This window comes from Alosa pseudoharengus, unplaced genomic scaffold (assembly GCF_046254945.1).
Source record: "Alosa pseudoharengus isolate Yale_2024_CS ecotype anadromous, Long Island Sound unplaced genomic scaffold, YU_APseudo_1.1 YU_APseudo_1.1_scf_6, whole genome shotgun sequence".
NCBI classification, from domain to species: domain Eukaryota; kingdom Metazoa; phylum Chordata; class Actinopteri; order Clupeiformes; family Clupeidae; genus Alosa; species Alosa pseudoharengus.
The window spans coordinates 27,329,741-27,343,089 of record NW_027468848.1 but is presented as its reverse complement, the minus strand read 5'-3'; the positions used below and the strand labels follow the sequence as shown (position 1 = coordinate 27,343,089).

Sequence of the window (13,349 nt, the reverse complement as noted above, 5' to 3'; positions counted from 1 at the left end):
CTCCTGTGAGATTGGCTGAGAGAATCTCCCAGCCAGCACCTCACCTTATAGAGGCTCTCAGACAGCCCCCCCCCCCCCACACACACACCTCTCCACCACACACACTCACGCACACACACACAGACACACACACGCCCCCCTCCGTGACATCACCACACCTCTCTGGAGGGAGGAGGGAAGCAGAGTGCAGCTCTGGAGGAAATGGCTGATGAATTACAACCTGTCTGTGGACCATAGTGACAACAACATGAGCAAAGATTGCTTTTGGGTTTTGCTATTAGTTGCTATATTTGTGTGTATAAATATAGGGTGGCTAATGTAGTAGAATAGGCAGACAAGCATTTAGGCTGACACAGATTTATTATTGATAATAAGGATAAACAATTCTGATGGGGAAAAAATGGTTGTAATACAAGGTGATGTGCCACATAACAATCAAAGGTTTCAGTTATGTAGCAAAGCTATGAGGGAAACCCCAGTCTGAGTAAAGAATATTTTTATGCTAGGAAATGGTGATGCAGACAATGAACTGAGGAAATCCCTAAAAAACAACACATAAGCACAAATACAAGTACACACGAACGCACACACAAATACACACAAATACACACACACACACATAATACCTCCTATCCTGAAACACCTTCCGCTTCAGACACTTCCTGGTGAGCACCAGCGTAGCCTGAAATCTTTCCTAACAGTGACATTCCAGGAAACCCAGGCTGTTCACGCAGGTTCCCATGTTTTCGTAGGAAAAACCAAACATTCTCTTTGTCATCCCATAAGAACATGAAAAGTGTTTTTGTTCCTGGTCAGGAAGCCCTCGCATTAGGCCTTGGCTAGCAGTTATGAAACACATAACAGGAAAAGGAATTTAGCACTTTTCATGAGGCCGGTGTTAACCTACACCCAGACCTAATATGTCTAGTTTTGCCTTTACTGTGTACTGTATCTGGACCACAGGTATTTTCCACAGCAAACCAAAACATGCTTGTTGAAAAGCACTATTATATTGTGTGTAAAAAATGCGTACGTTTAAAGCACCATTTAATCAAAATGCTCTTTAAATGGGAACAACCAACAAAGATATCTCAAGACCATAAAAGTGTAATAATTATGAAGTGGAATAGTACATTAGAACCTTAGAAGGTTCTGCACACACACGTGCATACATACAGAAACACACACACACACACACACACAAATCGCTTTACATAAGCATACAGACAGAAAGCAGGATAAGATCGGGTGCAGTCTTGGAGATGTTTGGAAGCAGTCGGAGCACCTAGTCTTGGAAGGGGCGGAGGTAAAGAGAAGGAGGGCACACAGTCGGGATTCTTGGGATTCCTGGCCCACAAAGGCAGGATGTGTGCGCTGGCCATCTCACATCGAGCCCTGATGAGGAGGTGGGGGGCTGAGGGGGGGCTGCTATTGGCAAATGTCCGTCTGGCTCATTCCCAGCCATTGTTTGTCAGTCAGGCAAACATTTCCAAGAGAAAGTGTGTGTGTGGGGGGGGGGGGGGGGGGGAGGGCTGGAGGTATCTATGAAGTAAGGCTGTAGCCTACGGTTTCCCACTCCAACCTGGACCTCTGTTGGAGACTGAAATTACCTTTATGAGATTCCCCGTCAGCTGAACCACACACAACACGACAGCTTTGCTTTAAAGACTCTTATTTCCCTACATCCCTACTGGATCTCATATATGGACTACACTCCTATATGACTATGATCTGTGTAATCCTGACATCATTTTGGGGTGTGTGTAGTAAACAGTATATTACACTGGGTGTGATTTCCTTTAGACCTCAAACTATTTAAAGTGAGCTACCACTGCAGAGCTAAGTACGTCCTCACCTTGAGATTGTATATATGTGTGTGTGTGTGTGTGCGTGTGGAGAGAGAGAGAGAGAGAGATAGATAGATAGAGACAGAGAGAGAGAGAGAGATAATGTGCATTGCTTGTAGTCCTCATGATTAATTAAATGCATTAAATTAATTTTCCAGACTTTCTCACAGTATGCATGACATTAATTCTCCAGACTTTCTCACAGTATGCATGACATGCAGGTGCATGTCTGTTTAATGATTTGCTTGTGGAGATTGAGTCAGTGCTGGGCTTTGACAGGAATGTTGTTTGTATTTTTGGCATGACAACTCTTAGGACAGCAACATGTTTTGCATCAAATAAAGAATTAGTTCAATGTCTGTGTTGAGGCATGAGTAGGGTAAGAGGTTTGACTGTTCACCAAATAAACAGAGTAGGCCTATACCTCAACTGATTTATAATGGCATATACAAAGAAAGTTTACATTCATTTCCTGTCAGGCTATCATTTTGTTGCCTGTTGCAGCTGTTGTCTCACACATGAATTAGTTCATTCTACAGCTGTATATCACCTTGTACAGACACAAGTTAAACTGTGTACAGTGCAAAACCGTACAAGTGTATCGTATATCATTCCAAGGCACGTCACCAACCCACAATCTAGGATACAATACGTCTGCGAACCATTGAAGATGCTTCCGTCATGACCACAATGACGACATTGCTCAGGTAAATATTTATGCTTTGTTCTTGTATCTTCAATCTTCAATCTCTTGTTTTGCATAGCAACGCATTTTAGTATAGTATACAGAAAGTGTGACATCTGCCTCGTAGGCTCGTCCATGTAAACAGCGTTTGAGTGACATTGAGATCATTTGGCATAGACCTCTCCGGAATAAGTCCCGCCTCCGAAACATCCGGATCCACCCAACTTCCGGGCGTCGAATGTCTATGGGAAATAACATGGCGTTTCGAAGTATCATACCTGTCAAACATCTGTAGGTGGCGAAGTAGAAAAAAATGGTGGGCCGATTGGCCTTCACACTTCTGCCATCTAGTTTCCACTGGATTTTTTGATTGTCGATTGACCGTTGTACCGGAAATGCGACTGAACGAACGAACGAACGATTCAGAACGAATCATCTTGGCGAACTGAACGACACGAACTGTGTCATGAGAACGAACGATCAAATCCACCTCTACCCAGAATTGGTTCAACATGTAGCCTAGGCCTACTTATTCTGTTGGAACATGATGGATGTAGGCTTGTCTTAGTTAGAACATGAATACATGTAGGAAAACTGTAGCCTACAATGTTGAAACTTCATTAAATTAACATTCATTAGCCTATTTTGTGTCATTATTAGTGACAAGCCTATTGCTATTGTTGCTTAAAACTATTATGCATAATAACCATCTGCAAAACAGGACTATAACCAATTATCTGCTAGATATCAGAAATGCCATAGGCTGGCCTTACCACATTTTCTCTTTTTTACATCAATATGTTATGGAAGCATATGAGCCCACTTCAAATCATCTCCAAATATGTGATTATGTATCCTATCCTATAGACTATGTCTAACAACGTTTTCTGGACAAATGTATCCCTCAGACTGCAATTCGATTTTGCTGTGCTGTAGCTTACTATAAAAGTAGGCCTAGAGCCATTTCTTAGAGTGGCTTGAGATTAACATAGCCTAAATACTGTAATGTTGCCATTAATAAAGACACGTTTATTAAGTAGGCTAACAAATGAAAAGTGTTTTGAGCTGAAATGGCATGAGGGCTAGACTGCCTGGACCTTTGAGCAAAATATCAGCAGACAGAGAAGCCCTCAGTGTCTAGCAATGCAGACTGCTCGGGGGAACCTGCTTATCCAACTGTGGGTCGCCAGTCGAACTGACAGGCTTATCATAAATTCGCATTTATTTCAATTTGGCTATAGGCTACGATTAAAGTTCTATGGTTCAAAACTACTTGCAATATGCTATTGACACTAGTTAACCACAATTTGTAGCCCTATTGGTCATGTTAAGCATTACTTGCAATGTGAAACTAAAATCTAAGATAGTAGAAAATTATGTTTAAAGACAAACAAACAGACAAAATGCACCAAAAACAAAACCCCGGAGAGGTAGACTACACATTTGTTGTTGCATGATAAAGCAATGAACATGCTGGTAGGTGTTTGACATGACGTTTGATGGATCCACCGGTTGGTAGGAAGGGAGGTTTTTGGCATATTGGCCTAGTGTGATGGCATGGAGACTGCGCACCATTGACTGAATCGATAAGAACTCGGCAATGAGCCAGCGCAGGTTGACGTGAGCGTAGGGATGTAACAGTTACCGGTATAATGGTAAACCGCGATAAAAAATGTTGACGATAACAATTAGCGTTTTCATTTCAAATATCATGATTATCACGGTTGATTACCACGGTGTGGAAACCGTGTGTTTAATCCTTCTCAGATTCTGTTATCTACTTGATGGATTTAACTGTGGCACAAAGCCAATTAAACAGGACCAAGGAAAAAGTGACAACACACAATGCCACGGTAACGTTATGCTATTAATTTAGAATGCTTAGCTCAGCCAGGTATGTGCAGTCAGGATGTAGGCCTGCACCAGAATAAAGGAATCACATCTACTCAGTAAAAAAAAAAAAATGACCCTCACTCAGCACCCCCTCTATGAACACCCTCAGGTGAAAATGAGTTCCAGCGTCCCTGATTAAATGTTGCACTTTTGATAAGGTTTTGCCTATATTTTGTAATATAGTAAATGCTGTCACACTTTTTGAAACTATTTCAGCTTGTGTAGGCCTATTAGTGCTTTCTGGACATATTGAACACACTTTTACGATACACACCACGATAATATCGAAAACCGTGATCATTTTGGTTAACCGTAAGGTTACATTTTCATACCGTTACATCCCTCCCTGATTCATCTCCTTTGTGATATGGCACTGTGGTTTTAAAAGAGATCCCGCACACTGTCCATTCCGCATGACTTTTTTTTTTTGAATATGTATACAATTTTAGTCATATTTATCACCGTTATGCATGGTCACCCACACACATTAATGATCCCTCCATTGTGACTGGACATGAGTCAATCTCCAATTATTTTGGTGGAGATGTCCGTGGTGGCCCAACCCAAGTCGCACTGGCGTGATGGGGCAGCCAGTGTGTGTGTGTAAGGTGAGTGTGGAATCAGCTGCATCTCTCTCACGCAGGTCAGAGAGCAGACGCATTCCTCATACGGATGTCTCAGAGCACCTCCTCAGAACGTCAACATCAACAGAAACCCTGCGAAACATGTGGGTCTCATGTACTATGTAAGTACACAGCCAGTTGTTTGAGGTGGTGGTGGTGGTGGTGGTGGTGGTGGTGGTGGTGTGTGTGTGTGTGTGTGTGTGTGTGTGTGTGTGTAAGGGGGAGGGGGTGGGGGTCAGCCCACGTGTGCATGTGGCAGGCTGACAGACACCTCAGTGAAAGCAGCTTTCAGAGACCTCTGGTTTTGGTGGAATTCAAGTGAAGCACAGCTGGATCTTATTCATTCCTTCATTAAATATGCTTAAGTCATTTGATGCGTCAGCATGTTGAGTAGGTCTTCATGCTAATAAATGAATGTGGGTGTGTATATACTTTTCCCTTTTTTGTTTTACGTTGGACACCAACAGTCCAGCATAGGCCTCAGGCATTCCAAAAATCTTTCACCAGTCCTTAGCGATCCGCGATCAGCCACGTACTGATGCAGTACTGCAGGTGTATCTGGGACTCGTGCGTAGCCACAACAGGGCTCATTTAAACAGCTCCGGCTCTCTGGTAGCGGAGTGCAGCAGTGAGAAAGCGTGGCGGCTACATTCCAGCACTCGCCTTAATAGAAGTGATGAAAGCAACAAGAGACCCCCTCCACCGCGAGGCCAATAACCTGCCTATTGTGCGCGAGCTGTGGGCAGGTGTGCCGGCCGGGGGAGTTACAGTGTACATCGCACACCCTCTAATATGTCACGCTCCACATTCCCGGGGCTCATATTAAAACTGGTGCAGAGGGACAGGCATGTCGGTGAATACCTCAGCCATGATAGCGTGTGTGTGTGTGTGTGTGTGTGTGCGCGCGCGCATACACATGTTCATGACCATGGAACATCTGTCTCTCTGCTGGGTTATCTAAAACAATGCTGAGCCCAAAGAACGATGCCAAGAGAGGCAGCCATGAGAACAGCTTGATTGTACACACAAAACCAAGTAAAATGAAAACCTTAATCACCTAATATTTCGCAGCTATACTTTTGTGGTACAATGTCCACAGCAACAGTGCCAGTCGTCTACAACGAGAAATAAGCAATTTTACAGCGAGTCGACAAGTAAGAAGGAAAAAATACTGAGAACCTTGATTAGCTTGCTTATCAAAAGCCACACTGTGGAGCGTATGACTTAAAGAAAAAACATGAACGAGAGTGAAGAAAAATGGTCCTGTAAACAGACCATTGGCACCCTATCCACAGGTGAATTTGAGGTTGCTCCTCATCCAGCACACAGCAGCCCAGCAACATACACAAATAAGAGAAATAACATTTCTCTCAGAAAAAAAAAAGTGTTGGGGCTGCCTCTACAGAAGGCTTCACTCACACAGGCCGTTCTGTTAGCGGAGGAGCAAGGAGGCGGGTGTCTGTGTGGCTCCACTACAGAGCCCTGCCTGTGATTTCACAGGGAAAATGTTATCTCAGAAAGTTCCAGAATTATCCCATGGGGGAAAGTGACACAAACAAAATACAGTCCAACACACACTGGCGTGACTGTATGGGGGCAAACGCTGAAAAGCCTGCCTGTGAAGGCTACACTGGCTTGGGCATGGCCTCTATCAGAAATGTGGTGATTCAGAGATTTGTGGTACTGTGCTAAAAGTGATGGAGAATGAAATTACAGCATCCTAAAAAAGAAGAAGAAAAAAAGAACTGCAGAACCCATGTGAAACGGGAACTCCTGGCCAGGGAGATTCTTGTCGCAGCACTTTTTGAGATTCCTGGCACAAAGTGTTTGTTTAATCTATCTAATTACACTCGCATTGCCCGATCTTGCAGTCAGTTTCATTTGTTTGCTTTGCAAAAAAAAAGGGGGGGGGGGGTGGGGGGGAACTCCAAAAGCCCCTAACCTCCCACCCAAACCTCATGCCGCCTCAAATTAAGCAAGTCGGTCTGCACCGATGCTCACTTTTTCCCTGAGTCATTCCTGATCAAAAGGCCGCTTTATACTTGAGTGAGGTCTTACACTTGGGAAATCATACCTGTAATTAGGTCAAACCAGTTAAAAGGGTGCACTTCATCACACAGCAGCGTTTGAAGCATCGCGGTCCGACTGTGAGTGCCATGGTCTTCAGTTGAGGGGTAGAGTAGACAACATGTCAAAGCTGTCACTCAACATTGTGCAACCCGGTTAACTGTCTGTAAATGTCACTGACGCTTTTTAACATGCATCTTGACGTACAACTCCCAACAGATGACGAGGGCCTCTAACGCTGGTCAAACAAACGGGTCTCAGCTGTTTGGGGTTTATAGGGCCCGCGTTAATGTGAGGCCATCTGTTGCTATGGCAGAGCACATCCTTTGGGAGGCCACTATGGAAATCTGTACTCGTTGCGGAAGCTCCCTCCGCTTTTCCTACGACGATGACAGTTTACTCTCTGTTTAGGAAAAAGGGTGGGATGCTTTTTTCTTTTTTCCATTCGTGTTGCACACTGTGTGGGTCGCTTGGATGTCCTCTGGCATTCAGACAGGACCTGGGTGTGAGAACTGACTTTCCTCAGCTAACACAGCTGGCGGAGCAAAAACTCCGGGCCAGAAAGGAAATAGCCGGCAACGGGAGGGAATCCTGCAAGCCAGAGGGCAGTCTCTCACAATGCCATCAGTGCTGGGCGAGGGTGAAGGCTGGGCGACCACTGTGTCATTTCAGATTAGGATGAGAAACACAGCCAGATCCATGTAATATGGGAGATTTCTACATCCTTGCCTTAAACACTGGATTAGGCTTTAACTAAAGTTGGCTATTGATCTGTCTTCAACATACATGGTGTGCTCAGTAAGCACATCTAACATGCATATTACACAATTACTCAGTACTGCATTGTGTAATATGGTCCCTCGTACATGCAGGTAACATACATATTTAACAGTGTAAGCTGCTATTTAATGGGTCTTACATTTAATAAACAAAAACTTCTAATCAGTACACCTAGAAACCCCTTCACTACTACTAATAATATTAATAGATATATTGTTCTAATACATTTAGAAGTTTTCATTTAATATTTCTATTTAACTATAAAGTTGAGCTAACTCTGAGAATCTCATTATTGATATGACTGTCTGATTGCAAATAGGGAAAGTATTCTGATATTGTCTGGTACTTATTGGCCATCCCAACTCAGGACACACTGAGAGTCAGAAATTATTTTGAGTGTGAGGGTTCTGATTAATTAGAGCTCTTCTTTGCAATGTTCATGCATGGATCTAGCCCTCACCTCATGTTAAAAATTGAGTTCTGTTTCTAATAGTTTAGAATCTATGAATGTATGTATTTGATGTTGCAATGTCCTTACCAACATCATATTGCACTGCCTACTACCTAATTTACAGTTGTGCAAGTAATGTGACAATGACAACATACATACAAACATACATTTTGGATAAAGTCCAGACTGGAATGACTTAGAAGCATTTGAGATGTGCTTTTATGGACCTGTGTTAACATTTGTATTGCTGTTTGTATAAAAACGTAAAATATCTGCGCGGAATGACCACCACCATATGACTGGCAGGTCCTCACTTGATCATTTTTACTGCTCGTTGGGGTCTTTCTGCTTCGGGCTGGGTGGTGGCGCGGTAAGCTCAGGGCAAGAGACCTCAGGCTCAGGTTCCAAACTCTCAAAGTCTGCCCACTGTAGCCTCTTCTTACTGGCGGGATTGTGGAAAGCCGGTGGCATTACCTGGCTATGCTGAGGCACCTCTGCTTCCGCACTCATCGTGGCTACAGAGGTGTTCGGAGTTGGCTCTAAGATGACAGCAGAGAGAAATGAAATGTACATAATATCTATGAAAACCACATTCACGACATGTAATGACATGGAATTTACATGAAAACCAATCTGTACAATCTTTGTACTCTTTGGAAGGAAATTGGATAGTCATAATCAGGATTGTAGACTGTGTAAGTGAAAAAACTAGAAGATCTACAAGATTTAGAATTTCAAAAGTCCTCAAAACTCATCTAAAACATGAGCCATACAACACTATGCCAGTTTGGTTGCAACGGCAATACACAGTAAGTCAATGGCAAAGTGATGTACTAATGTATTCACATCCGTCTTAATAAACATTTACCAGTCTGACTCTTTGGTTATTAGGCTGTTAGAACTAACACATGCAATGTATAGGATGATTGAATTTGTAGGGTGCTGTAATATAAATCATAGCAACACAGTTCTACTCAATATCCTCACAAACAAATCGGTAAACCCTATATTCATCTCACATATCAGCACATAGGGAATGCACTGTAAATGAAAAGCCTTGTAAAAGGCTCAAATTAAAGGCACAGTCAGGGATTGCGCAGGAAGTAGCATTTATGTGTGTTTATGTTTATGTTTAAATGTATTAGCAGATGCTTTCATGCAAAAAAACAATGCATTATATTTTAACCAAACATCAAACAAAACATGCCAGAGAGGCAGCTCACCCCTACCTTATGATGTACAAACTGGACTACAAGGTATGGGGGGCATTTATTCAGGTCCCGGGGGTCCTCCTTCATCAGTTTTTGGTTTCTACCTTCAGTATTCCCAGAGAAATGACTCAGGGTTTCGTTTTTGTTTGAAGGATAGGCTGCCCCCACTTTGTTTGTTTCCCGTTTTCAGAGCCTGGGCTGCCTTTCTTTTTTCTTTTTTTTTTAAAGTGTACTCACGGAATAGCAGCTAGCGATCGTGAGGAGGTGATTGCTGAATGTGACAATAAGTTTTATGGGCTTTGAATCGCGTAAAATCCCTCATTGCACCTTTAAGCATTACTTCTTTTTAGATGGGGCAGTGTGACACAGCTGACTGATGGTAAGCTCACCTGTCTCATCTTCAGGGCGTTCCTCTGGCTGGAGTGGACCAGGTGTGAAGTGAACATCACTGCCTTGCTTTATAGGTACTTCACCCGCATCTCCATCAAAGAGCTATTAGTGACACATATGTTAAGAATGCAGTACCCCAAAAGGAATCATATACATCATGTGTTGGACAGCACACTTACATGGAGTGGGATTTGAACACCTGGACTCGAACTGTGCTTGGATGGCTCCTTAAGAATACTCTTGCTCTGGGAGACTAACTGAGGGGAGGTCTTTCCTGTAGCACCTTTCATGCATTGACATATTGCAGGTCCCATACACACACATGCACACATGCACTCACACACACAGACACAGACACAGACACACACACACACACACACACACACACACACACACACACACACACACACACACACACACACACACACACACACAGCTAATTTATTACTTTGTAATGCAGAATATATTTTAAAACATCTAATTTCATGACATCCTGTCTGTAGGCATTTACCTCGAGACTAAACTAACCTTTTAAGACTGGATTCCTTAGGTGGGGCACTGTAGCCTGAGGAATGACATTGAGACGGGGATGTGTATGCTGTGGTGACAGGGGTGCAGTAGCGCCCTCTGGAGGAACTGCTTTTTCCTTCGTCCGGTTGTTTGAGAGGTTATATTTTTTCCACAAATAAGCCTGTGCTCTGAGACTTTTCCAGTCAATACCCTCCTCGCTATTCTACATCAAATTAAAAATCATAAAATAATAATGAACAACAAAATCATTGAAAAACAATACAAAATGAAGAAACCAAAAACTGATGAAGGAGGACCCCCGGAACCCGAATAAATGCCCCCCATACCTTGTAGTCCAGTTTGTACATTATCTGGACATCACCGGGCACCTTCCTCTGCTTCTTCTCTCTGATGTCGTGGAAGACCACAGGCTTGTTCCTGAGCAAAAACGGGTCTTTGTTTGCAGAAGGTGCTGACTCGGGCCTCCGCTTGGTTGTGTTTGGGGCCCGCGCGTCAGAGAGAGGGAAGGTTCCTGTGTCCTCTGTGGCCTTCCAGGAGCCAGCTGTGTGCCCAAGGACACTGCATTGCTCTGATAAATCCGAGGCCATCAGTGGTGAGATGGATGGAGAGAAAGACAGCTGGAACCGCACCCTCTTTTTCACGCCTGTTTTCTTCCTGATCTATATTGACATAATACATTTTAAGAGCATGTCCTTTTATGATGATCTATTATCTATTTTTTTATTGTTAAAAAAGTAACCATGAAGGCCACACCTCTAATTGAGGTGGCTTTCAAACCTACTGGATTTGTAATAACATGTCTACTTACATTAGATTTGATCAAAGTTTCTGAGGATGGCAAACAGAAAATCTCTTTCACAGCCACATGAGGGGATTTAGCCCTTTCTTCACTAATGGGAGACAAAGCATGGATACAACTGACTTCTGTGAGTTACACAGTTTATATGCACTGCAGTCCCATTGTAATAAACTGCTATACATTATTATATTATAATATGATTAGTTAGATTTCCTCTATTCCTGGATCTCATCTAATGAGCTACCTGTATTTACCTGTTCTGGGAGAGAGCAACAGGGGCGTGGTCTGGATTAGGAACCCACACAACAAGCATGTTTGAACCTCGAGTTGGACTAGGACAACTGGCCAGTGGCTCAATCCAAGCTGTGTTAAGCTACAAAAATATTACATTGAGAAATAGACAAATTGGTTAGATAAAATAGGCCAAGGAGCATCTATTTTACTAAAAGAATGCCTGGTAGTCAGGCCTAGATATTAGAATAATGGAAAAAGGCCTTGTATATAATTTTCATGTTTTTTTTACTGCCCTTCATTCTATTCTTACTGTTCTGTTTTTATTATTTTACTCTTTTTATGGTTTTTATTTGTATTCCTATTATGTTAAGTGTGTTGCACTTTGAGAGCAAAGATTAACAGGAGTCAAATTCCTTGTTCGTTTATGCAAACCTGGCAAATAAAGCTGATTCTGATTCTGGTTTTGTCATGTTCTTAGCTATCTAGAATTGTAAACTTTTGTACAGCTTTAACCGCGTAAAGCATTGCATAAACAATTACACACCTTAACCTGCTGCTTGCTCTGATTACAAGAATCCACACAGGTCACCGGTGGAAGTTGAAGTCGTCTGTGCAAAGCAGAGGTCAAAACTCTCAGACCCAAACAATGAGTTTGTAGGCTACTTCTACACTAAATCTGCACTGCTTCTTGTCAAGTGTCAGATATATGGAATCTATTAAGAAAATCTTGTGACACTCACTTCTCTGACCTCCTGTTCTGTTCCATGAGAGGGCTCAAAGATGGGAAAGACTGGTTCTGATGAGAGGCCTCACACATCAAGCTATCTGTGCTGTTACTCACATACAAAGGGTTAGACCTAGATTTGTCTTTGCCCCAGGTCCATTGTGAAACATCCACAACTGTCAATGTTGGGAACTCATCTATGAGAGAGACATGAAGAAAAAGAGTGGTCTATAGGCCAGTATGCTTTTTGATCATAGGCTAGTAGGCTAAATACTGATATTGCAGCTATTGGGCACAACACACAGTTGATCTTTCGTTGTAATTTAAGCATAGAATACCGTTTGTACGGGCACATTCCTGAGAAGACAACTTCACTTTTTGCGGTGAGATGCCTTTAGAAAGCCTGCGCTCAGCCTCCCAGCAGCAAGGATGCTGACATACAGCCCAATAACAGTGAGGTCCATGAGAGTTCCTCTCTGCGACGCTGCCCATATTTGGACACACCTGAGAGAAAAGACAATGAATTAGCTATTTTCAGCTGATTAGCATCGATACCTTTTCAGCTAGGCTTGTCATAGGCTGTGTAGTGATTCAACAGTAAAATAATGTTAAGATGATAATTGGGGAATGAAGCGACATCTTAAATGTTTTAATGAAGTTGACATACACATGACCATAGCTTAGCCAGTTAACTTAGGCTACATGCGGGTTCTTTCTAACATTTAACGTTAGCGCATTTCTAAAGACAATTTTCAATAACCTGACTTAGTCGCTAACGTTATGCTTTGGCAATGGATGTTAGATGTAAAGTGACACACTGTCAGTAAGCAGTGCACGCAACAACGTTACCTCAGAGTGTTACATCGACTCTCTCTCTCGGAAATAAGACGATAATTAATCTCGGCCTAACGTTAATTCATAGAGGGAAGGAAAGGTCCATTTTCCAAACATGTAAGCTAGTTCTCTGGACAAACTCCCCCAATCTTTTTGGACTTTTCTGCTACAACACTGGAATAAACGGAGTGCTGCTTAGCAACGCAGTCGAAGTTCTATGTGGATTTTTGTCGCCACCATGTGGAGAAACTTAATTTTGGAGTGGAACAATTTAGTATAT

At 42.7% G+C, this 13,349-nt stretch overlaps 1 protein-coding gene across 2 annotated transcripts; it reads right to left on the bottom strand.

The window, feature by feature from the left end:
* Positions 1 to 8,460: 8,460 nt before the first annotated feature.
* LOC143106158 (uncharacterized) lies at positions 8,461 to 12,643 on the bottom strand. 2 transcript variants are annotated; one of them, XM_076270366.1, is made up of 9 exons: positions 12,574 to 12,643; positions 12,056 to 12,432; positions 11,532 to 11,650; positions 11,287 to 11,368; positions 10,805 to 11,137; positions 10,476 to 10,680; positions 10,127 to 10,230; positions 9,947 to 10,049; positions 8,461 to 8,885 (listed from the first exon to the last, which is right to left on the bottom strand). In XM_076270366.1, the coding sequence occupies exons 3-9, from the start codon at positions 11,588 to 11,590 to the stop codon at positions 8,671 to 8,673; spliced, it is 1,101 nt and encodes a 366-aa protein (XP_076126481.1). In that variant the 5' UTR covers positions 11,591 to 11,650; positions 12,056 to 12,432; positions 12,574 to 12,643; the 3' UTR covers positions 8,461 to 8,670. The 2 variants fall into 2 exon arrangements, with proteins under 2 accessions (XP_076126481.1, XP_076126480.1); XM_076270365.1 differs by having other exon boundaries at positions 12,056 to 12,579.
* Between the last annotated feature and the right edge of the window lie 706 nt (positions 12,644 to 13,349).

What these genes read in the sequence shown, in the direction of transcription:
- LOC143106158 (XM_076270366.1), bottom strand. Translation starts at nt 11,590, where the DNA reads ATGCTTGTTGTGTGGGTTCCTAATCCAGACCACGCCCCTGTTGCTCTC. An exon ending in AAACTTTGATCAAATCTAAT is followed by an intron (nt 11,138 to 11,286) that starts GTAAGTAGACAT and finishes ATGTCAATATAG; the next exon opens with ATCAGGAAGAAAACAGGCGT. An exon ending in ACGCCCTGAAGATGAGACAG is followed by an intron (nt 8,886 to 9,946) that starts GTGAGCTTACCA and finishes CTGTCATCTTAG; the next exon opens with AGCCAACTCCGAACACCTCT.